At 40.4% G+C, this 25,837-nt stretch overlaps 1 protein-coding gene across 3 annotated transcripts in view; it reads right to left on the bottom strand.

Moving 5' to 3' along the window:
* The window catches only part of LOC113902484 (multidrug resistance-associated protein 4-like), a 327,639-nt gene that overhangs the window by 218,373 nt on the left and 83,429 nt on the right, over nt 1-25,837 (bottom strand). For all 3 annotated transcript variants that reach the window (XM_027557819.1, XM_027557818.1, XM_027557820.1), the window contains exons 6-9: nt 18,900-18,989; nt 10,838-11,001; nt 9,547-9,672; nt 8,152-8,401 (exon numbers count right to left, since the gene is read on the bottom strand). In XM_027557819.1, coding sequence (XP_027413620.1) covers nt 8,152-8,401; nt 9,547-9,672; nt 10,838-11,001; nt 18,900-18,989 — 630 coding nt within the window. The remainder of the gene's footprint in view (nt 1-8,151; nt 8,402-9,546; nt 9,673-10,837; nt 11,002-18,899; nt 18,990-25,837) is intronic.

Genomic DNA, 25,837 nt, shown 5'->3' with positions numbered 1-25,837 from the left:
CGTCTTTTAATTTCATGGCTGCAGTCACCATCTGCAGCAATTTTGGAGCCAAAAATAAATAAATAAATAAATAAAAATAAGCTCTTTCACTGTTTCCAGTGTTTCCCTATCTATTTGCCATGGAGTAATGGGACTGGATGCCATGATCTTCATTTTATGAATGTTGAGCTTTAAGCCAACTTTTTTGCTCTCCTATTCCACTTTTATCAAGAGGCTCTTTAGTTCTTCTTCACTTTCTGCCATAAGGGTGATGTCATCTGCATATCTGAGGTTATTGATATTTCTCCCGGCAATCTTGATTCCAGCTTATGCTTCATCCAGTCCAGCATTTCTCATGATGCACTATGCATGTAAGTTAAATAAGCAGGGTGACAATATACAGCCTTGATGTACTCTTTTCTGTATTTGGAACCAGTCATTTCATGTCTGGTTCTAACTGTTGCTTCTTGACCTACATATAGATCTCTCAGGAAGAAGGTAAGGTGGTCTGGTATTCCCATCTCTTGAAGAATTTTCAACAGTATTTTTGAGATCCACACAATCAAAGCCTTTAGTGTAGTCAATAAAGCAGAGGTAGATGTTTTTTTTTTTGAAACTCTCTTGCTTTTTCTATAATCCAACGGATGTTGGCAATTTGATCTTTGGTTCCTCTGCCTTTTCTAAATCCAGCTTGAACATCTGTAAGTTCTCAGTTCACATATTGTTGAAGCCTAGCTTGGAAAATTTTGAGCATTACCTTGCTAGCATGTGAGAGGAGTGCAATTGAGCAGTAGCTTGAACATTCTTTGGCATTGTCTTCTTTGGGATTGGAATGAAAACTGACCTTTGCCAGTCCTATGGCTACTGCTGAGTTTCCAAATTTGCCAGCATATTAGAACTCCATATTTCAACAAATTCAGGTATTTTACAGCCCCATAACCCAAAACAGCCCAGCATTCACCTCTCCCTTCCTGCCATACCCAATTCAAGACATGCGCTGAGTTGTGCTTGAATGCTCTGAAATCTGGCCAAGTCTATTTCACCCTAAACCAAACCACATCATCTCGTCCCTGGACCATGTACTGCATCAGCCTCCTGACACACTCATCTCCCTGCCTCTGTTCTAGGTCCCCGCCCCATCTCCCTGTCCAGTTCCCAAGGCTGCAGCCAGGCTGAGTTCTGAGACACTAAAAACCTTAACTTGTGGTTTCCTTTCAGTTCCCTCCTCAGGCCTCCAGTACTCTCTACTCTGCAGCCTCAAACATTTTTGTTTCCTTCTTATGCACTAAAAGCCTTTGTCACAGTCACCATCCCCATGAAAATGCAAAGTATCAGCTTCCCACCTCCCCCACCCCCACACATGAAATTCTCCAGTCTTCCCAGGAAGTACCATCTCCAAAATTAAACCAGTGTCTCTAACAAAGTACCTCATTTCACCTCAGAGTTCTCCTTCCAAGGACTAATGACACAAAAACACACATCCACAGTGAGTTTCACTATTCGGTTTGTTATTAACCCTCCACTTGAAAGGAATTCCAAGGAGGACAGACTGCTCTATATTTCCTTACCAGCCATTATACATACACACCTAGCTTGTGCCAGGCTTCAGTTATTTATTCAATTATCTTGGTGATGGAATAGATGAATAAATTCCAAATTTGCCCCTAAAACATCTAATGTAAACCAAGACAGGTTTTTCCTCTCAACTAATTTTACTTTTCAAATGATCTTGACATCCTCTCTATTGGATTTGCACAGTTTGGATTTGTTTGCTCTTTTCTACAACTAGGGCACTGTTTCCCAAATGTGGCCTATGTTCAGGTACCCAGGGACATTAACCGAAGGCATATTAATAGACACTTTGGATTCCAGCCAACACCTAGTGAATCAGAATCTCCAAGGTGTGATCATTTAGTTTTAATAAGCACTACAGGTGATTCTGATAAACTAGAGAACTAAACTTTTTAAGGGTTAGAGAAATCAAATGAACTTAAAAAGAGGCTAAAATCTAAAATTTTAAATTATATATATTTCAATAATGATTTCAACCCACCAGGAAGCAGTTTGCCATTCTGACACTAACCCTTCTCATCACTCTATTCTTGGCCATTTGTCCCACATTTACTGAAAATGACTGTCAAAAAGATCTCAATACCTAGGCCATCTTCCAGCCAGAAATTTTATGTACATGAGGGAAAATTGGTGTTTCTTTCCCAAATCAAAGGTGCTTCCTTTACCAGGACACAAAGAAACCTGACAAAGTCAGCACCAGGAAAATTCAAAGTTCTCAACAGGTCATAATGTTAATGTTATTGCACACATCTACATAGGAAGGAATTTCAAGCCTCAGACACAGTTCAGTTGAATTTTGGTGGGAAAAAAATCCTACCCAAATATTTGAGCACAATTCCATAAAAACCTTATTTAGCACCCCTTTTGTGCTACACTCTTTGGTGCACCACATAATCCACCAAAGAATAAGAGTTAACACTTTTTGCACTAAAACCACACTTAATGGTTAGCCATTTGCAGAATCCCTACCAGACATGATGGAGCTGGATGGTTCTTTCAGTTACATACTTTCTGGGCACCTGCTATTTGTGAGGACTACAAAGATGAATGAGGCACTATATCTGCCCTTTAGATAAGTCTGCAGTTCAGGGAAGGAAAGAAATCCACAAACATGTGGTTTAGTGAGGGCAAAGTCACATCCATGAGCTCAAAGGAAGATATGGGAATTAAAGAGGGTGTGATGGTTAATTTTATGTCAACTTGACTAAACCACAGTCTTCAGACACCTGCTCAAACACATCTGGTTATTACAGTGAAAGTATTTTTAGATGAGATTAGTATTAAAATCAATAGACTCAGTAAAGCAGATTATTCTCCTATAAAAAATACTAAATAGCCAAGATGGCAATGGTCTGGCTCTTTTGCCCCACTTCTAGAAACAATGATGTTACATGATTATGTAATGGCTGAGATCATCTATAGCACTGCACAGGCACAATACAAAGTAACAGCTTGGCCACTTCCCACTTCTGTTCATGTATACCTTATAAGCCCATCTTAAAATCCCTGCTGCTGCTGTATCAGTTCAGTTCAGTTCAGTCACTCAGTTGTGTCCGATTCTTTGTGACCCCATAAATTGCAGCATGCCAGGCCTCCCTGTCCATCACCAACTCCCGGAGTTCACTCAGACTCACATCCATCGAGTCGGTGATGCCATCCAGCCATCTCATCTTCTGTCGTCCCCTCTCCTCCTGCCCCCAATCCCTCCCAGCATCAGAGTCTTTTCCAATGAGTCAACTCTTCGCATGAGGTGGCCAAAGTACTGGAGTTTCAGCTTTAGCATCATTCCTTCCAAAGAAATCCCAGGGCTGATCTCCTTCAGAATGGACTGGTTGGATCTCCTTGCAGAATCAGCCACTAGCAAATAAAGTATGTCTGTAGTTCCTATTGGAGAAGGCAATGGCACCCCACTCCAGTACTCTTGCCTGGAAAATCCCATGGACGGAGGAGCCTGGTAGGCTGCAGTCCATGGGGTTGCAAAGAGTCGGACACGACTGAGCTACTTCACTTTCAGTTTTCACATTCAATTTGAAAGCATCAATTCTTTGGTGCTCAGCCTTCTTTATGGTCCAGCTCTCACATCCATACTTGACTACTAGAAAGACCATAACTTTGGCTATACAGACCTTACATCTTGTTAGCAAGATGATGTCTTTCCTTTTTAATAGGCTGTCTAGGTTTGTCATAGCTTTCCTTCCAAGAAACAAGCATCTTCTAATTTCAAGGCTGCAGTCACCATCTGCAGTGATTTTAGAGCTCAAGAAGAGAAAATCTGTCACTGCTTAGAACTTTTCCCCTTCTATTTACCATGAAGTGATGGGATCAGATGCCATGGTCTTAGTTTTTTAATACAGAGTTTTAAACCAGCTTTTTCACTCTACTTTTTCACCCTCATTAAGAGGCTCTTTAGTTCTTTGCTTTGTGCCATTAGAGTAGTATCGTTTGCATATCTGAGGTTGCTGATATTTCTCCCAGCAACCTTGATTATTCTTGATTCCTGTTTGCAACTCACAAATGCCATTCTTGCATTTCTCATGATGTACTCTGCATATAAGTTAAACATGGTGACAATATACAGCTTTGTTGTATTCCTTTCCCAATTTTGAACCAGTCCATTGTTCCATGTCCAGTTCTAACTGTTGCTTCTTGACCTGCATACAGGTTTCTCAGGAGACAGGTAAGATGGTCTGGTATTCCCAATTCTTTAAGAATTTTCCAGTTTGTTGTAATCCATACAGTCATAGGCTTTGGCATAGTCAATGAAGCAGAAATAAATGTTTTTCTGGAATTCCCTTGCTTTCTCTAAGATCCAACGAATGTTGGCAATTCCATAAAAAGGAATGAATTTGAGTCAGTTGTAGTGAGGTGGATGAAACTACAGCCTGTTATATACAGAGAAGTCAGAAGAAGAAAAACAAATATCATAAATTAATGCATAAATATGGAATCTAGAAAAATGATATTGATGAATCTATTTGCAGGGAAGGAATGGAGAAGCAGATGTAGAGAACAGACTTGTGGACACAGCAGGGGAAGGAGAGGGTGGGACATACATTGAGAGAGAAAAATAGCACTGACATATATACACATCATGTGTAAAACAGAGGTGGCTCAGTGGTAAAGAATCAACTTGACAATGCAGAAGACACGGGTTCAATCCCTGGGTTGGGAAGATCCCCTGGAGTAGGAAATGGCAACCCACTCCAGTATTCTTGCCTGGAGAGTCCCACGGACAGAGGAGCCTAGCAGGCTACAGTCCAGGGGGTTGCAAAGAGTTGGACATGACTGAGCAACTTAGCTAGAGGGAAGTTGCTCTGTAACACAGGGAGCTCAACCTGGTGCTCTGTGACAACCTAGAGGGGTGGGATGTGGAGGGGAGGGAGGTTTAAGAGGGAGGTGATATATATGTATAATTATGACTGATTCATGATGTTGCATGGCAGAAACCAACATAACATTGTAAAGTAATTATCCTCCAATTAAAATAAATAAATAAAATGAAAATAGGGCTTCCCTGGTAGCTCAGATGGTAAAGAATCTGACTACAATGCAGGAGACCCAGGTTCGATCCCTGGGTTGGGAAGAACTGCTAGAAAAGGAAATGGCAACCAACTCCAGTATTCTTGCCTGGAGAATTCCACAGACAGAGGAGCCTGGTGGGCTACAGTCCACAGGATTGAAAAGAGTTGGAGGTTTAAGAGGGGATATATGTATAATTATGACTGATTCACTATCTTGTACAGCAGAAATCAACACAACATTGTAAAGCAATTATCCTCCAATTAAAAATAAATAAATAAAATGAAAATAAGAAAAAAAGAGAAAAAAGACTGACCAACTCCAAACAGGAGGAAATTCTGTGTCAAGATCATCTTTGGACTCCAGATACATTTTAGCATAAAGTCTGATGGTTTTAGTCTTCTTTTATCTCATGATGGCTGGCAAGACTTTCAGACTAAGTTTGTTAATCTAGACTGAGTGTTCCTATTTATCTACAAGACTCAAGAGCCCAGACCAGGTGTCAGGCCAGCAGTCTACATGAACACCAGGCTGTGCTAGCCACAACTCCTCTCTTTAAAGAGCAGGCCCACTGACAGACACAGAAAACAAAGGGAAGATTCAGATCTATTTCCACTCTTGATAAGATCCAGCTCCCCTAAGTTGAAACACACTACCACACATACACACCAAAGATCAATGTTCCAGGAATGCTAACCCCAGTCTGCTCCCTCCCTCTGCATTGCTCTGGCTTCTAGTGCAGGTTGAGCCACCCTGGGCCTCTGTAGGCTCCCAGCCATTTCCTGTAACTGTTGTTTCAGTCAATCCAGTATGAATTTGATGCCCATGGTATGTCTGGTATGGTCCAGGCACTACATTAAAGAATCAGACACAGTCTACCAGACACAGTCAGCTGTCACAGGGCTTGGAACACTACCAGGGAGTCAACATCAGCCCACCCGACATGATGCTGGGTGGCACGGGACTGGCTGTGTACATAAATGGAAGCCCTGGATCATCGTGAATGAAAGTGCTGAGAGAGGCTCATGGGGCTACTGGAGGCTCAGCAGTATTTACTTAAATCAACAAGAGAAGACAAGGTGACCCAGGGGGCCCAACAGAGTGAGCCAAGACCCCAAAGTGGGGGTGACTGTGGCAGTCACAGAGACAACCTCACCACCTCCCTCCCTCCTCACTTGTCCAAGTGCTGGGAAACAAACAGAATGGACAGTGGAGCTAACAGTTAAAAATTTTAACTTTTCAGGAAGCAGGGAACTTTTGCATATCTTCAGAGTGAGACTCGTTGATGTAAATCACACTTAAGGACTTACTCCACTTGGCAGAAGGTACTAAGAAGACAATAATGTAACAATGGCTAAGAAACCAGGCTTTGGGTAGGATCCTAGAATGTCATGGAGAAGGCAATGGCAACCCACTCCAGTACTCTTGCCTGGAAAATCCCATGGACGGAGGGGCCTAGTAGGCTGCAGTCCATGGGGTCACTAGGAGTCAGACACGACTGAGTGACTTCACTTTCACTTTTCACTTTTCACCTTCATGCATTGGAGAAGGAAATGGCAACACACTCCAGTGTTCTTGCCCAGAGAATCCCAGGGATGGGAAGCCTGGTGGGCTGCCGTCTATGGGGTCGCACAGAGTCGGATATGACTGAATGACTTAGCAGCAGCAGCAGCTAGAATGTCATTTACAGGCTATTTGAGGATGGGTGAGTTGTTTCACCTGATACAGAAACCCATTTCCTTAGTTGTAAAGCAGGGACACATGCTAATCTCATTCAATTGCTGTCAGGATTAAATGAGAAACCCTGTAAGCCTTTGCGTGTACCCAGACCACACAGTGAGCCCTGGCAACAGCGATCAAAGATAGTGGCTGTGTCAAAATCACAGCGCTGTAACAAAATCACAGCAGTACAGCACATGTATGAAGCCTCCATCTGGACACATTACCCTGTCATTGACAATGTGACTATGGTCCAGGAATATTCCTAAGTGTTTTCTTTCAAGATGCAAAAGCTAAGGGAAAAAAAAAAAAAAAATTGTTGAACTGAATGGACCATCCCTTAACAGTGTTGCTAGAAGCCCCTGGCAGAAAGAATGACAAAACTCAGGGGACCAGAACTAACCCTGTATGACTGATCTGCTTTGTAAGTAATCATTTTTTAAATAGTATATAGAAACTTCATCATAAAAAAAAAAAAATCAACTTTTATGATAAGACCCCAAAATAAAATAAAATCGCACCCAAACCTATCTAACTTCACTATAGATCTGTTATTGTCTGCCCATCACTGAGGAGAAGGACAAAAGCAATTAAATATTTTATAAAGCCCAGATACTCAGTCATGCCCAGGCTGGCTCACAGAGCCAGTTTACCTTCATTTTAGACCTACTCATAAACATGCAAGTACTTTAGAGCCTACTGTATGCCAGGCTCTTATTTTGGTGACGTAAATTATTTGCCCTTGGCAATACAGAGACAGAAAAAAAGGAGACAGTGGATATGGTGGAAATCACAAATCTGAAAGGAAGAAGCCAATTAGAGATAGGATTAAAGAGTAAGGGTAAAGAGGACAAGTCAGATCCAAAAGACATGTTCAGAAATCAACAAGCAAGCCATCTGTAGAGGAAAGAAACCATTTTTAAACAGTGAATTAAGTGAATCTGAGGCCACTCTTCCTGTCCAAGGAGCAGGACCTCTCAGCAAGTTCTTTCCCTCCAGACTCAGAGAGGAATCCAATTCACCCCAGGACTGAACACAGTTGCTAGTCATTAAAGTTAACACAGGAGATGCAATCTGTTTACTTCTTTTGCTTTTAGACATTTTAGTTGCCCTGCAGCCATCCCTTGTACATCAAGAACCCTGTGCCACTGCTACTGCTGCTCATAAATGAGCAGTGATCTTATATTATTTGTAATGTATTCTACCAAAGAAGAGAGGGGAGTATGTATGACATTTTGGAACAGCTACCAGTTATGTCCAAAACATTAAATCTCACCTAACTGGCATACAGTGACACCAAATAAAAGGAACCATTTTACCTAAAATCTACCTAAAACTTTAAAAAGTTATCTTTCACCAAACCTTGATTCTTCGGACACTGGCGACTGTTGATGCTACGTTCTCGATGGCTGTGGGGAAGAGGAGGATGCCTGTAAACTGCACAACTTGGTACAGTGTTATGGCCAAAAACACTTGGTTAACTGTGATCATGTTGCCAAGAAGCACGTAGGTGGTAAAGGTGACGAAAAGGATGACTCTGCTTGCAGTGTCAAAGAATATCAAATTCATTCCATCAAGGTAGGAACGTCTCAGAATCTTGGAAATTTCCTTCCTGTAAAAGAGAGACGGGAATAGATTTTAAAAGAAGCATCAACATCCAAGCTATGAATTCAAATGCCCTGTGTGAGTGGCCCCTTTCTAGAGAGTGGACACAGATTAAGATGAACCATCCCTCACATCATGGAGACACTATACAGAGCACACCTGGGGCTCTGCCCTGACCCAAGGACCACACACTTCATCATCGCTTCACTCTCCCAACTAAATGGAGGATTAACGTCACACTTTTAAACATTTTGAGTCAATAACAGTTGAGTTTGAACATTCATTCAACAAGCATTTGTAATCACAAATCCTGTGTAGGGTACCTTGAGGATGACAGAAAAAGAGAACTTGTCCCTTCCAGGAGTTCATGAACTTAGAAAAGAAAATGGGTAGTCCAGTGGTTAAGACTTCATGCTTCTAACGCAGCAGCCATGGATTTGATCCCCAGTCAGGGAACTAAGATTTCATATGTCCACCAAGACATTAGACAGAGGCAGCCAGCATGGCCCCCATGGGAACACAGAGCAGAGATTTGTAACCCAGAGCAGTAAAGTCAGGACAATTCACACATACATGGACGCTGAGAAGATGAGTGGGAGTCAGTTAGGGCTGGTGGAAGCCAGAGAAGAAGGAAGATGAGAAAGTGTATTCCCAGCAGAGGGAGGGGCCCTTACAAAGGTACGAAGGTGAGAGGTAACAGGATGCAGCCAGAGAATTATGAATAGCTTGTGCTGGAATATAAACACTCATCAGATATTTAAATAAAAGATGGACAAAATTTCTATAAACCTAAAGCAAATTCAAAAGGAAAGGTATTTTCATGGCTCTGTTTGGAATAAAAAATACTGAATCATAAAGTTTGGCCCAATACAAATATACCCACTCTCTCTAATCTTCCCATTTGTTCTATATTAACATAAATTGTAGTTTTAGTTTAAACATCATCAACTCAAATATGAACATCTTAGGATCATTGCTTCCTTGAGATTTGGGGTATTAATATGTGAAATTTCATTTCTATATAAGAAAGAAGCACATATATTTTTCCTTTAGGAGGATGGTAAATAAAAGAACAGTAATACTTTTAAACCATTCAGTAAAAACAGGAAATAAAAAACTATGAACTGTGGTTTGAAATATTCAGAAAGTTACCTTCTCAATCTGGTAATAAGCTCTGCAAATGACTTTTCCCAAGCATACATTTTTATTGTTCTGATGCCAGTTATAACTTCATTCATGGTCCTGAGCCTGGTGTCTGTGAGAGCTGCAGTCTTACTCCTAAGGGAACAAACATGAGAAATGAGCCTTAGTGATCACAGCAAAAATTTCCTTCCCGACAGCAGCATTGGCACAGTCAGAGACCAGGGATCAAATGATTTCCTACAGCTCCCCTAAGCTGACAACACAGGCAGGTCCTACTCAAAGTACAAACAGAGGAAGACTTTAATTAGGAAGTCAACCATGCAGCCCAATTCAACAAATAACTTGGAGAACTTGCAGTATTGGCTAAGGAAGACCTGAAGTAAGTCAGGTACAATCCACCTGCCCAAGGAGGTTGTGGTCAGCTAGGGAAGGCAGAAGACACCCGAATCTAATGGAAAGACAATGTGCTATAATAAAATAGGATTAAGGTGCTGGGAAGCAGAAAAGATGGGGCTGTGAATACCACTGGGAAAGGAGAGCAAGAAAAGCTTCAGAGACCTGGTAGCACTCAAACGGGGCTTCAAAGGATAAGGAACATCTTTCTGTGGTAAAGATAAGAAATAAAATTCCAAGTAGAGAAAAATAACATGCATAAAGTCACCAAAAAAAGAAAGGAAAAGAGCTCAATGTGCTTCAAACAGTACATCTCCATCACCTGACAATCTGAACAACACACCTCCAATCCCCTGATATATGCTTCAAGTCTAACTCATCACCATTAGACCCTTCATCACTAGACACTCTTTTATCACATAAGCTGCTGGTACTGTGGGGAACAAACAAACTGTGGGGCTTTATAAATTTATGTCTTTATGCCCTTGGAGTTCTGATAACTTAATGCAAACAGTGAATTAAAAACAAGACATGAATTTAAATAACTAAAGATGATCCTAATACAAGCATAGCAAAAATATATGCAGCTTGAATTGGGCCTATAGGATGATTACTATTTAATAATGTTTAAATAACCTGGACTTAGGTAAATTCTGCTTACAGACACTATACTTATTCAAGTACAGTTCCAAGAAGAGCCAGGAAATGGCTTCACCTTTCCCCCGTCAAGATCAGTCTTTGGTTTAAGGATGGAGCCTCCACTAGCTAAGCCTGAAGGGTCTACAAGATATGCAGAAAAAGAGATCAAAGAAGGTTGTTGTTGTTGTTGTTTTAACAAAAGCATAGAGTAGACTGTGGGTTCACCAAGTACACATCATCTGTTTTTTTAAACCAGTGTTTCTCTTACCGGAGTGATGAAAACAACTTCCCAGAGAAGCTTTGCAAAAGCATAAAAATAATGAGGAGTGCCATCCCGGCAAGAGATGATATTCCTATTTCCATCCAGAGCAAGATGATCACTGTGATAGCATTAAGTGGCCCAATCCACAGGATGTGCAAGCGTACTATTACCTTAAAAGAAAAAGACAAAGTCTTCCTAGAACTGTATAAAAGCAAAACCATAAGCACACAATTTAGAAACAATCTGCTCTGAAGGAAGAGACAGGAGCCTAAATAGAAATGATCTCAGTGGGTTTTAAACCTGCTGAAGCAGAAATCGAAGCATCCTCCCCAGATGATGCTGTTTTGGGGCAGCACAAGGCTGGGTTCAGGATGTCCAGGAAGAAGCAGACAGGCACACTGGAAGGAAAATGATTTTGTCAACAATGCAGATGGTCACAGGACATTCCTAAACTCTCTGTCCCAAAATTCAGACGCCTTTTTCCCTGGGGCTCCCTGCAACCCCAGGAAAGTCTACATTATGGTACCTACCACTCTCTCCAGTAATGACGTGTGTATTTACCTCCCTGATGAGCTTTGACTTCTCCAGGGCAGAAACTAAGCCTTATTCATCCCTGAAATTGAAGAGGTACCTGATTTCATGTCTGATGAATGAATAACTGAAAGAGAAGTTGTTGTTCATCACTTAGTCATATCCGACTCTTTGTGACCCCAATGGACTGCAGCACACCAGACTTCCCTGTCCTTCACCATCTCCAAGAGCTTTCTCAAACTCATGTCCATTGAGACAGGGATGCCATCCAACTATCTCATCCTCTCTTGTCCCCTTCTGCTCTTGCCCTCAATCTTTCCCAGCATCAACGTCTTTTCCAGTGAGTCAACTCTTCACATCATGTGGCCAAAGGATTAAAGCTTTGGCTTCACCATCAGTCAATCCAATGAATGTTCAGGGTTGATTTCCTTAAGGATTGACTGGTTTGATCTCCTTCCTATCCAAGGGACTCTCAGGAGTTTTCTCCAGCACCACAGTTTGAAAGTATTAATTCTTTTGTGCTCAGACTTCATGATATGGTTCAACTCTCATATCCATATAAGACTAGTGAAAAAACAAACATAGCTTTCACTACATGGACCTTTGTCAAAAAAGTGATGTCTCTCCTTGTTAATAGGCTATCTAGATTTGTTATAACATTTTTTCCTCAAGTAACAAGCGTCTTCTAATCGCATGGCTACAGTTACCATCTACGGTGATTTGGGAGCCCAAGAAAACAAAGTAAGTCACTCTTTCCATTGTTTCCCCATCTATTTCCCATGAAGTGATGGGACCAGATGCCATGATCTTTGTTTTCTGAATATTGAGCCTTAAGCCAACTTTTTCACTCTCCACTTTCACTTTCATCAAGAGGCTTTTTAGTTCCTCTTCACTTTCTGCCATAAGGGTGGTGTCATCTGCATATCTGAGGTTATTGATATTTCTCCCAGCAATCTTGATCCCAGCTTGAGCTTCACCCAGCCCAGGATTCCACATGATGTACTCTGTATAAAAGCTGAATATGCAGGGTGACAATATACAGTCTTGACATATTCCTTTCCTGATTTGGAACCAGTCCGTTATTCTATGTACAATTCTAACTCTTCCTTCTTGACCTGCATACAGGTTTCTTGGGAGGCAGGTAGGTGGTCTAGTATTCCCATCTGTTAAAGAATTTCCCATATTTTATTGTGATCCACACAATGAAAGGCTTTAGCATAGTTAATGAAGGAAAAGTAGATGTTCTTCTGGAATTCCCTTTCTTTTTCTATGACCCAAGGAATGTTGGCAATTTGATCTATGATTCCTCTGCCTTTTCTAAATCCAGCTTATACATCTGGAATTTCTTTGTTTGTGCACTGTTGGAGCCTAGCTTGAAGGATTTTGAGCATTACCTTGCTAGCATGTGAAATGAATGCAGTTGTGTGGTACCTGGAACATTCTTTGACATTGCCTTTCTTTGGGATTGGAATGAAAACTGACCTTTTCCAGACCTGTGGTCACTGCTTAGTTTTCCAAATTTGCTGGCATTTTGTGTGGAGTACTTTAACAGCATCATTTTTTAGGATTTAAAATAGCTCAATTGGAATTCCATCATGCCCACTAGCTTTGTTGGTAGTAATGCTTCCTAAGGCGCACTTGACTTCATACTCCAGGATGTTTGGCTCAAGGTAAGTGATCATGCTATCATGTTTATCTGTGTCATTAAGATCTTTTTTGTACAGTTCTTCTGTGTATTCCTGCCACCACTTCTTAATATGCTCTGTTTCTCTTAGGTCCATACCATTTCTGTCAATTATTACGCCCATCTTTCCGTGAAATGTTCCCTTGGTATTTCCAGTTTTCTTGAAGAGATCTCTGTCCAGTTCAGTCACTAAGTGGTGTCCCACTCTTTGTGACCCCATGGACTGCAGCATACCAGGCCTTCCTGTCCATCACCAACTCCTGGAGTTTACTCAAATTCATGTCTATTGAGTCAGTGATGCCATCCAACCATCTAATCCTCTGTTGTCCCCTTCTCCTCCCACCTTCAATCTTTCCCATCAGCAGTGTCTTTTCCAATGAGTCAGTTCTTCCCATCAGATGGCCAAAGTATTGGAGTTTCAGCTTTGGCATCAGTCCTTCCGATGAACATTTAGGACTGATTTCCTTTAGGATTGATTGGCTTGATCTCCTTGCTATTCAAGGGATTCTAAGGAGTTTTCTCCAGCACTACAGTTTGAAAGCATTAATTCTTTGTGCTAAGCTTTCTTGATAGTCCAACTCTCACATCCATACATGACTACTGGAAAAACCATAGCTTTGACTACAAGGACCTTTGTCAGAAAAGGTCCTTTGATGTCTCTGCTTTTTAATATGCTCTCTGGGTTGGTCATAACTTTTCTTCCAAGGAGCAAGTGTCTTTTAATTTCATGGCTGCAGTCACCCTCTGAAGTGATTTGGGAGACCAAGAAAATAAAGTCTGTCACTGTTTCCATTGTTACACCGTCTATTTGCCATGAAGTGATGGGACCAGGTGTCATGATCTTCGTTTTATGAATATTGAGTTTCAAGGCAACTTTTTCACTCTCCTCTTTCACTTTCATCAAGGGTGGTGTCATCTGCATATCTGAGGTTATTGCTGTTTCTCCTGGAAACAGAAGATTGATTCCAGCTTGTGTTTCATCCAGCCCAGCATTTCGCTTGATGTACTCTTCATATAAGTTAAATAAGCAGGGCGACAATATACAGCCTTGACACATTCCATTCCCGATTTGGAACCAGTCTGTTGTTTCATGTCCAATTCTAACTTGCTTTTTGACTTGCATATAAATTTCTCAGGAGGTAGGTCAGGCAGTCTGGTATTCCCATCTCTTAAAGAATTTTCCACAGTTTGTTGTGATTCACACAGTCAAAGTCTTTGGAATAGTCAATAAGGCAGAAGTAGATGTTTTTCTAGAACTCTCTTGCTTTTTCTATGATCCAATGGATGTTGGCAATTTGGTTCTTCTGCCTTTTCTAAATCCAGCTTGAACTTCTGGAAGTTCACCATTCACATACTGTAAGCATTACTTTGCTAGTGTGTGAGATGAATGCAACTGTGTGGTAGTTTGAACATTCTTTGGCATTGAGTTTCTTTGGGATTGGAATGAAAACTGACCTTTTCCAGTCCTGTGGCCATCAAAATCTTGTGCACACCAGGAGACCCCACCGAGACTGAGCCAGTACCTGCCTTTGAGTGTTTGAGGGTCTCCTGCAGAGGTACAGGTCAGCAGTGGCCTGCCACAGGGGTAGAGGCTCTGGGTGCAGCAAACCTGGGTATGACATAAACCCTCTTGGAGGAGGTCACCATTAACACCACCATAGGGCTGCCAAAACTTACACAGGACTGGGGAAACAGACTCTTGGAGGACAGGGGAAAAAAAAAAAAAAACAACCCTTGTGTGCACAAGGACCAAGGAGAAAAAAGCAGTGACACCACAAGAGACTAATCCAGACTTGCCCATGAGTGTCCAAGAGTCTCTGGCAGAGGCATGGGTTGGCTGTGACCTGCTACAGGGTTGGGTACACTGACTGTGGCAGTGCATACACAGGACCTTTTGAAGGAGGTCACCATTATCTTCATTCAGTTCAGTCACTCAGTCATGTCTGACACTTAGCAACCCCATGGAATGAAGTACGCCAGGCTTCCACACCCATCAGCAAATCCAAGAGCTTGCTCAAACTCATGTTCATTGAGTCCGTGATGCCATCCAACCATCTCATCCTCTGACATCCCCTTCTCCTCCTGCCTTCAATATTTCCCAACACCACAGTCTTTTCAAATGAGTCAGTTCTTCCCATCAGGTGGCCAAATAATTGGAGCTTCAGCTTTAGCATCAGTTCTTCCAATGTATATTCAGGACTGATTTCCTTGAGGATTAACTGGTTGGATCTCCTTGCAGTTGATGGGACTCTCAAGAGTCCTTTCCAACACCAAAGTTCAAAAGCATCAATTCTTCAAAGCTCAGCTTTCTTGATAGTCCACCTCTCACAACCATATATGACTGCTGGAAAAACCATAGCTTTGACTAGACAGACTTTGTTGGTAAAGTAATATCTTTGCTTTTTAATAAGCTGTCTAGGTTGGTCAAGCTTTTCTTCCAAGGAGCAAGTGTCTTTTAATTTTATAGCTGCAGTCATCATCTGCAGTGATTTTGGAGCCCAGGAAATTAAAGTCAGTTACCCTATTCCTATCTGCCATGAAGAGATGGGACCACATGCCATGATCTTCTTTTTCTGAATGTTGAGTTTTAAGGCAACTTTTTCACTCTCCTCTTTCACTTTTGTCAAGAGGTTCTCTAGTTCTTCTTCACTTTCTGCCATAATGGTGCTATCATCTGCATATTTGAGGTTATTGATATTTCTCACAGAAATCTTGATTTCAACTTGTGCTTCATCCAGCCTGGCATTTTGCATGATGTGCTCTGCATATAAGTTAAATAAGCAGGGTGAAAATATACAGCCTTGACATATTCCTTTCCCAATTGGAACCAATCTGTTGTTCCATGTCCGGTTAGAACTGTTGCTTTTTGACCTGCATACAGATTTCTCAGGAGGCAGGTAACGTGGTCTTGTATTCCTATTTCTTTAAGAATTTTCCACAGTTTGTTGTTATCCACACAGTCAAAGGCTTTGGTGTAGCTAATAAAGAAAAAACAGATGTTTTCCTGGAACTCTCTTGCTTTTTCTATGATCCAACAGATGTTGGCAATTTGATTTCTAGTTCATCTGCCTTTTCTACATTCAGCTTAAACATCTGGAAATTCATGATTCACGTATTATTGAAGCTTGGTTTGGAGAATCTTGAGCATTACTTTGCTAGGGTGTGAGATGAGTGCAGTTGTGTGGTGGCTGGAACATTTTTTGGCATTGCCTTCCTTTGGAATTGGAATGAAAACTGACTTTTTTCAGTCCTGTGGCCACTGCTCAGTTTTCCAGATTTGTTGGCATATTGAGCGCAGCATTTTCACAGCATCATCTTTTAGGATTTGAAATAGCTCAACTGGAATTCCAAGATCTCCACTAGCTTTGTTTGTAGTGATTCTTTATAAGGTCCACTTGGCTTCACATTCCAGGATGTCTGGCTCTAGGTGAGTGATCACACCATCGTGGCTATCTGGATCATGAAGATCTTTTTTGTACAGTTCTTCTGTGTATTCCTGTCATCTCTTCTTAATATCTTCTGCTTCTGTTAGGTCCATAACATTTCTGTCCTTTATTGAGCCAATCTTCGCATGAAATGTTCCCTTGGTATCTCTAATTTTCTTAAAGAGATCTATAGTCTTTCCCAGTCTATACTGTTTTCCTCTATTTCTTTGCATTGATTGCTGAGGAAGGCTTTCTTATCTTTCCTTGCTATTCTTTGGAACTCTGCATTCAAATGGATATATCTTTCCTTTTCTCCTTTGCCTTTAGCTTCTCTTCATTTCTCAGCTGTTTGTAAGGCCTCATCAGACAACCATTCTGCCTTTTTGCATTTCTTTTTCTTGCAGATTGTCTTCACTGCCTCCTGTACAATGTTACAAACTTCTGTCCACAGTTCTTCAGGCACTCTGTCTATCAGATCCAATCCTTTGAACCTATTTGTCACTTCCACTATATAATGATAAGGGATTTTATTTAGGTCACACCTGAATGGCCTAGTGGTTTTCCCCAGTTTCTTCAATTTAAGTCTGAATTTGGCAATAAGGAGTTCATGATCTGAGCCACAGTCAGCTCCTGGTCTTGTTTTTGCTGACTGTATAGAGCTTCTCCATCTTTGGCTGCATAGAATATAATCAATCTGATTTCGGTATGGACCATCTGGTGATGTCCACGTATAGAGTCTTCTCTTGTGTTGTTGGAAGAGGGTGTTCGCTATGACCAATGTGTTCTCTTGGCAAAGCTCTGTTAGCCTTTACCCTGCTTCATTTTGTACTCCAAGGCCAAATTTGTGTTACTCCAGGTAGCTTTTGAATTCCTACTCTTGCATTCCAGTCCCCTATAATGAAGAGGATATCTTTTTTGAGTGTTAGTTCTAGAAGGTTTTGTAGGTCTTCATAGAACTGTTCAGCTTCAGCGTCTTCAGCATTACTGGTCAGGGCATAGACTTGGATTACTGTGATATTGAATGGTTTGCCTTGGAAATGAATGGAGATCATTCTGTCATTTTTGAGATTGCATCCTAGTACTGCATTCAGTTCAGTTCAGTCTCTCAGTCATGTCCAACTCTTTGCAACCCCATGCACTGCAGCATGCCAGACCTCACTGTCCATCATCAACTCCTGGCGTTTTCTCACACTCATGTCCATTGAGTCAGTAATGCCATCCAACCATCTCATCCTCTGTTGTCCCCTTCTCCTCCTACCTTCAATCTTTCCCAGCATCACAGTCTTTTCCAATGAGTCAGTTCTTCCCATCAGGTGGCCAACGTATTAGAATTTTGGCATCAGTCCTTCCAATGAATATTCAGGACTGATTTCCTTTAGGATGGACTGGTTGGATCTCCTTGTGGTGCAAGGGACTCCCAAGAGCCTTCTCAATCACCACAGTTCAAAAGCATCAATTCTTTGGCACTCAGCTTTTTTTATAGTCCAACTCTCACATCCATATATGACTATTGGAAAACCCATAGTCTTGACTAGATGGACCTTTGTTGGTAAAGTAATGTCTCTGCTTTTTAATATGCTGTCTAGGTTGGTCATAACTTTTCTTTCAAGGAGCAAGAATCTTTTAGTTTCATGGTTGCAGTCATCATCTGCAGTGATTTTGGAGCCCAAAAATATATGCAGAGTACATCATGAGAAATGGTGGACTGGAAAAAGCACAAGCTTGAATCAAGATTGCTGGGAGAAATATCAATAACCTCAGATATGCAGATGACACCACAATTAAGGAGAAAGTGAAGAAGAACCAAAGAGCATCTTGATGAAAGTGAAAGAAGATAGTGAAAAAGTTGGCTTAAAACTCAACATTCAGAAAACTAAGATCTTGGCATCTGGTCCCATCACTTCATGGCAAATTGATGTGAAACAGTGGAAACAAGTACTGCATAGTCATAAGGTAAGTGTAAAAAGAAAAAAGAGTGTGGAGTTGGCAGCTGAGAGGAAGTTGAGTCTGGCTGGAGAACACCTACTTTGCATATTCCTCACAGGCTCCCTGTGCAGCAGCACTGAACAGGGCACAGGAGAAATAACAATCCCTGCCCACCAAGCCTTCATCATCCAGAGGAGGAGGGAGACAGTTCAGCAACACTGACAGCATGTGGCAAGAAGGGCTACACCAGGAGGACCTTTAGGGACACTAACCGAGCTGGGATAGAACACTGCTGCCTATCTAGTATTAGAAAAACAAAATTCTTATCCACAGGACAATATATATTTTTACATGTAAGTTGCACGCAGAAGAGATGAGAGCTGGGTAACAACAACCCTTATCTTCGGTTCTCAACAGAACCCTGGCTGACACCAAACCCTGGCACTTGGCTCCCAAAAAGCTGAACCCAGTGAGAAATGAAGAGGATCCCTTGGTCACTTACCCTGTCAAACCTGTTCACATCGTTAGACAGCAGGTTGACTATCTGGCCTGTGGTGGTCTTCCCTATGGCCGAGTTACTCAGGCGAAGGGTCTGAAATAAGAGAGGGAGACAGAGAATTGGATTCCCATGTTGATACAAATTCACACTTAAAACATAGCAAACTGGATAACACTTTCTTGGGGTCATGCATGGTATCAGGATGAGCAGGATAACCCCTGACAGCAGGGCTCTAGGGACCCATGTTCATCCTTTATCTCCTCAATGTGGCAGAAGCCCCACCTAGAAGGACAGCAAAGGGAGGAGTAGGAGGTAGGAAAAAAAAAAAAAAATCCCCCACCCTGTTTCTCAATTAACTTGGGTCTGCCCAGAGTGTAAAGGGTATAGGTTTAGATTTAGGAGCAAAATAAAGTAAATGTGAGCCTAACTAGATGAGAGTGGAGAAACTGCCTTAAAGCAAGAAATTAGAGGACTTGGACTAGAAATTAGGGGACTTGGAATCAATCACACTGTATATGAAATCATTTAAGAACTTTGACTTTAATTTCCTCATTCCAATATGAGCAGAGGACTTCCCTGGTGGTTCAGTGGTTAAGCATCTGCCTGCCAATGCAGGGAACACAGTTTTGATCCCTCATCTGGAAAGATCCCACATGCTGCAGGGCAACTAAGCCTGTGCACCACAATTACTGGGCCCGAGCACCCCACAGCCTGTGTTCTGCAATAAGAGAAGTCATCTCCACAATAAGAGAAACCATCTGCACACTGCAATTAGAGAGCAGCCCTCAACAAGGAAACAAGAGAAAACCCATACAAAGCAACAAAGGCCCAGCACAGACAAAAATAAATACTTATTAAATTCTTTAAACAAATGTTTTAAAATAATATACAATAAAATGAGCAGAGAATAGTGTTCAAAATAATATTCTCGTGAGGAATCTATGGCCTTTAATGTCTGACTTTACAAAAAATAGCCTGTTTTACATGATCCCTTTATTTGGTAAAAAGTTGCAAAATATGCCCTAGAGATCAGGAATCTGAAGTGACCACTGTAAGATGTTTCAGTGGACTACCAACTGGAGCCATGGATCCAAACAAAATGTCAGAATTCATGAAAACTTTTCATTTAGTTCTCAAGTTAAAGAGAAAAGTAAGTGATCAAGTAGAAAATATAAAATTATGTAGCCATGATTGAAGAGGGTATGGCGGTTTCTCAAAAAATTAAACATAAGATTAGTATATAGCACAACAGTTCCACTACTGGGAATGTACTCAAAAGAACTGAAAGCACAACCTTGAACAGATATTTGTTTACCTATGTTCATAGCAGCACTATTCACAATAGATATAAGATGGAAACAACCCAAATGTTTATTAACAGATGAATGAATACACAAAATATTGTACATACCTATCATGAAATATCATTCAGTCTTAAAAAAGAATTTAATTCTGAAACCTGATACAACATGGATAAACCTTGAAAACATTGTGCTAGGTGACATAATCCAGACATCATATGCTTTCACTTATATGAGGCACCTGGAGTAGTGAAATTCATAAAGAGAAGTAGAATGGTGATGGTGGTGAAGGGATGGGAGTAGAAACTTAGTGTTTAATGGGTGCAGATTTGAGAAGATGAAAAAGTTCTGGAGATGCATAATGGTGATAACTCTACAATAATGTGAATGTACCTGATGTCATTAAATGGTGCACTTAAAAAGAGTTAAAACTGTAAATTTTGTTGTGTATATTTTGTTGCAACTTTTTAAAAAATCAATGATCAAAAGCCACAAGTTATTTTACCACAGTTGTGGAAAGATAATTAAAAGGCAAGTCATTTTCTATATATCATATATCCCACAAGATCACTCAACAATACAAACTATGACTATAAGCTTATCAGCCATTCCATTTCTAACACTCAATCTGATTTCTTTCCAGGACTAGGGATAAGCAAGTAGGGCCTCAGCATAAACCAGAAACATTCAGATGGGCCTTTTAGAGCTGTTCTGCAGTACCAGCTTTTTCCCTAAAGAGTCAGCCCACCTGTAACCTACAAAAAAGAAACATCTTATTTCTTCACCTCAGCAGGATTCTAGATACATGAAAGTGCATGAGGAAACTGTCTCTCCCATGTGTCTGGAGGAGCTTCCCTGGTAGCTCAGCTGGTAAAAAAATCCACCTGCAATGCAGGAGACCCCAGTTCAATTCTTGGGTCAGGAAGATTTCCTGGAGAAGGGATAGGCTATCCACTGCAGTATCCTTGGGCTTCCCTGGTGGTTCAGCTGGTAAAGAATCTGCCTGCAATGTGGGGAGACCTGAGTTCAATCCCTGGGTTAGAAAGATCCCCTGCAGGAGGGAACAGCTACCCACTCCAGTATCCTGGCCTGGAGAATTCCATGGACTGTATAGTCCATGGGGTCGCAAAGAGTTAGACACAACTGAGTGATGTTTCTTGAAATCCACGTTACCTCTGTGGTTTTACCTCAGCAATTCCTAACTTTGTAAAAAGACAATTCTTTTAAATACAAAGACTCTAAATTGGAAAGGAAGAAGTCAAACTGTCACTATTTGTAGATGACATGATACTATACATAGGAAATCCTAAAGACACTACCAGAAAACCGTTAGATTTCATCAATGAATACGGTAAAGTTTCAGGATACAAAATTAATATACAAAAATGTGCTGCATTTCTATACATTATTAAGAAAGTATCAGAAAGGGAAATTAAGGAAACAATCCCATTTACCATTGTATCAAAAAGACTAAAATGCCTAGGACTAAACCTACCTAAGGAGGCAAAAGATCTGTACCTCCAAAACTATAAGACACTGATGAAAGAAATTGAAGATTACAAAACAGATGGAAAGATATACCATGTTCTTGGATTGGAAACATTAGTATTGTCAAAATAACCATACTACCCAAGGCAATCTACAGATTCAATGAAACACCTATCAAATTACCAATGGCATTTTTCACAGAACTGGAACAAAAAAATATAAAATTTGTATGGAAAAACAAATGACACAAATAGTCAAAAAAAAAATTGAAGAAGAAGAACAAAGTTGGAGGAATCACACTCCTTGACTTTGACCATAGTACAAAGCTACAGTAATCAAAATAATAATATGAAAGTGAAGTGAAAGTCACTCAGCCGTGTCCAACTCTTTGTGACCCCATTGACTACACAGTCCATGGAATTCTCTAGGCCAGAATACTAGAGTGGGTGGCCTTTCTCTTCTCTAGGGGATCTTCCCAACTCAGGGATCAAACCCAGGTCTCCTACATTGCAGGCAGATTCTTTACCAGCTGATCCACAAGGGAAGCCCAAGGGAAGACAGTAGATACTGGCACCAAAACAGACACATAGATCAATGGAACAGTATAGACAGCCCAGAAATAAACCCATACACTTAGGGTCAACTAATTTAAGACAAAGGAGGCAAGAATACACAATGAAGAAAGCACAATCTCTTCAATAACTGGTGCTGAAAAAATGCACAGTTCAATTTAGTCACTCACTCATGTCCAACTCTTAGTGATCCCATGGACTGCAGCAGACCAGGCTTCCCAGCCCATCACCAACACCCAGAGCTTGCTTAAACTCATGTCCATCAAGTCAGTGATGTCATCCAACCATCTCGTCCTCTGTTGTCTCTTTTTCTTCCTGCCTTCAATCTTCCCCAGCATCAGGGTCTTTTCCAATGAATCAGTTCTTCACATCAGGTGGCCAAAGTTTTGGAGCTTCAACTTCAGCATCAGTCCTCCCAGTGAATATTCAGGACTGATTTTCTTTAGGATTGACTGGTTTGATCTCCTTGCTGTCCAAGGGAATCTCAAAGAGTCTTCTTCAACACAATGGTTCAAAAACATCAATACTTTGGCACTCAGCTTTCTTTATGGTTCAGCTCTCACATACATACATGACTGCTGGAAAAACCATAGTTGACTAGATGGACCTTTGTCGGTAAAGTACTGTCTCTGCTTTTTAATATGCTGTCTAGATTGGTCATAGCTTTTCTTCTAAGATGCAGGCATCTTTTAATTTCATGGCTGCAGTCACCATCTGCAGTGATTTTGGAGCCTGAGAAAATGAAGTCTGTCACTGTTTCTATTGATTTCCCATCTATTTGCCATGAAATCATGGGACCAAATGCCATGATATTGATTTTTTTGAAAGTTTTATGCCAGCTTTTATACTCTCTTCTTTCACTTTCATTAAGAGGCTCTTTCGTTTCTCTTTGCTTTATGCCATAAGGGTGGTGTCATCTGTATATCTTAGGTTATTGATACTTCTCCCTGCAATCTTGGTTACAGCTTGTGCTTCATTCAACCCAACATTTCGCATGATGTACTCTGCATCTGAGTTAAATTAGGAGGGTGACAATATACAGCCTTGATGTACTCCTTCCCCAATTTGGAACCGGTCAATTTTTCCATGTCTGGTTCTAACTGTTGCTTCTTGACCTGCATACAGGTTTCTCAGGAGGAAGGTCAGGTGGTCTGGTATTCCCATCTCTTGAGGAAATTTTCCAGAGTTTGTTGTGATCCACAAAGTAAACAGCTTTAGTGTAGTCAATGAAGCAGAAGTAGATGTTTTCTGGAATTCTCTTGCATTTTCTATGATCCAAGGGATGTTGGAAATTTCATCTCTGGTTCTTCTGCCTTTTCTAAATCTAGCTTGAAAATCTGGAAGCTTTTGGTTCATGTACTGTTGAAGCCTAGGTTGGAGAGTTTTGAGCATTGCTTTGCTAGCATGTGAAATGAGTGCAATTGTGCAGTAGTTTGAACATTATTTGGCATTGCCTTTCTTTGGGATTGGTATGAAAACTGACCTTTTCCAGTGCTGTGGCCACTGCTGAGTTTTCCAAATTTGCTGGCATACAGAGTGCAGCATTTTAACAGCATCATCTTTTAGGATTTTAAACAGCTCAGCTGAAAAAAAAAAAAAAAAACAGTGGTCCACTGGAGAAGGGAATGCAAACCACTTCAGCATTCTTGCCTTTAGAATGTCATGAACAGTATGAAAAGGCAAAAAGATTTGACACTAAAAGATGAACTCCCCAGGTCAGTAGATGCCCAACATGCTACTGGAGAAGAGCAAAGAAATAGCTCCAGAAGGAATGAAGAGGCTGAGCCAAAGTGAAAAGAACATCCCATTGTGGATGTGTCTGGGGGTGAAAGGAAAGTCCAATGCTGTAAAAAACAATATTGCAGAAGCTTTTAAGGTTAATTAGGTCCCATTTGTTTATTTTTGCTTTTATTTCCAATATTCTGGGAGGTGGGTCATAGAGGATCCTGCTGTGATGTATGTCAGAGAGTGTTTTGCCTATGTTCTCCTCTAGGAGTTTTATAGTTTCTGGTCTTACGTTTAGATCTTTAATCCATTATAGCCAGGACATGGAAGCAACCTAGATGTCCATCAGCAGATGAATGGATAAGAAAGCTATGGTACATATACACAATGGAGTATTACTCAGCTATTAAAAAGAATACATTTGAATCAGTTCTAATGAGGTGGATGAAACTGGAGCCTATTATACAGAGTGAAGTAAGCCAGAAGGAAAAACATCAATACAGTATACTAACGCATATATATGGAATTTAGAAAGATGGTAACAATAACCCGGTGTACGAGACAGCAAAAGAGACACTGATGTATAGAACAGTCTTATGGACTCTGTGGGAGAGGGAGAGGGTGGGAAGATTTGGGAGAATGACATTGAAACATGTAAAATATCATGTAAGAAACGAGTTGCCAGTCCAGGTTCGATGCACGATACTGGATGCTTGGGGCTAGTGCACTGGGACGACCCAGAGGGATGGTATGGGGAGGGAGGAGGGAGGAGGGTTCAGGATGGGGAACACATGTATACCTGTGGCGGATTCATTTTGATATTTGGCAAAACTAATACAATTATGTAAAGTTAAAAATATATATATATTGCATAGGAACCTCAAATGTTAGGTCCATGAATCAGGTTCACATAGCCCAAGGATTAACAAGACTCTGCTCAAAAAAGGATGAGGAAAGATACCTTTAATTTGCTGAGAAAAATATTCCTAAAAAATAGAAGCTCTAGATAAGTAACAACCAAGTAAAAGAAGTGCTTGTTTTCATTTAAATTGCTTGGTTTTATCTTTCAATGAGGATTCTGTTTATTTTTAATTATATATATATATATATATACACATATATATATATGCACAACAAGATGTTTGACATAAATGTACACTGGGAAATGATTACTGTAGTTAAAACAGTTAACATACCCATTGCCTCATGTAGTTATCTTTCTGTGTGTGCAGTGAAAACACTTATAATCTATCTCTCAGAAAATTTCAAGTGTGTAACATGATTAAATAAGGATTTTTTTTTTAATGAAACAACCCAGGACAAATAGATACCTAAGATCTTGTAGGTATCAAGAGCTCTCCAGCACATGTCACTGGTGTATCTGTGGCAGTTCATTTGTAAAGACATCTGAAATACTTAACTCCTTTTATACTAGATAAGACTAGAGTAAAATATAGAATAATTTTATAGCATTTCTCAGTACAAAAACACTAGAAAAATCAAACCAGATTTTATTAAAGCTGTTATAATGCATACTTTTAAAAAAGCAAATATTGTATTAAGAAAACAACGTCAATGAATAGCAACATAAATACCCTCTAAAATTGCTAAAAACAAAATTTCAAGTTTTCTCCCAAACACTCAACCATTTTCTTTAATATTATCAAAAACAATCAGAACTACAGAAGATGATGAGTGAGTCTAATTTGGCACAGATTTCACTTATATTTTTATTTAGTAAGCACAATTATATTAAACATGACTAGATGCATCATTTAAAATATAATCATTTATTTTATTAAATACATATTTTTCTCCTAAATTTAATGTTACAGATACAATCACTGAAGTCATT

The sequence above is a fragment of the Bos indicus x Bos taurus genome, chromosome 12 (assembly GCF_003369695.1).
Source record: "Bos indicus x Bos taurus breed Angus x Brahman F1 hybrid chromosome 12, Bos_hybrid_MaternalHap_v2.0, whole genome shotgun sequence".
Taxonomy (NCBI): Eukaryota; Metazoa; Chordata; class Mammalia; order Artiodactyla; family Bovidae; genus Bos; species Bos indicus x Bos taurus.
This window is presented reverse-complemented; position numbering and strand designations above follow the sequence as displayed.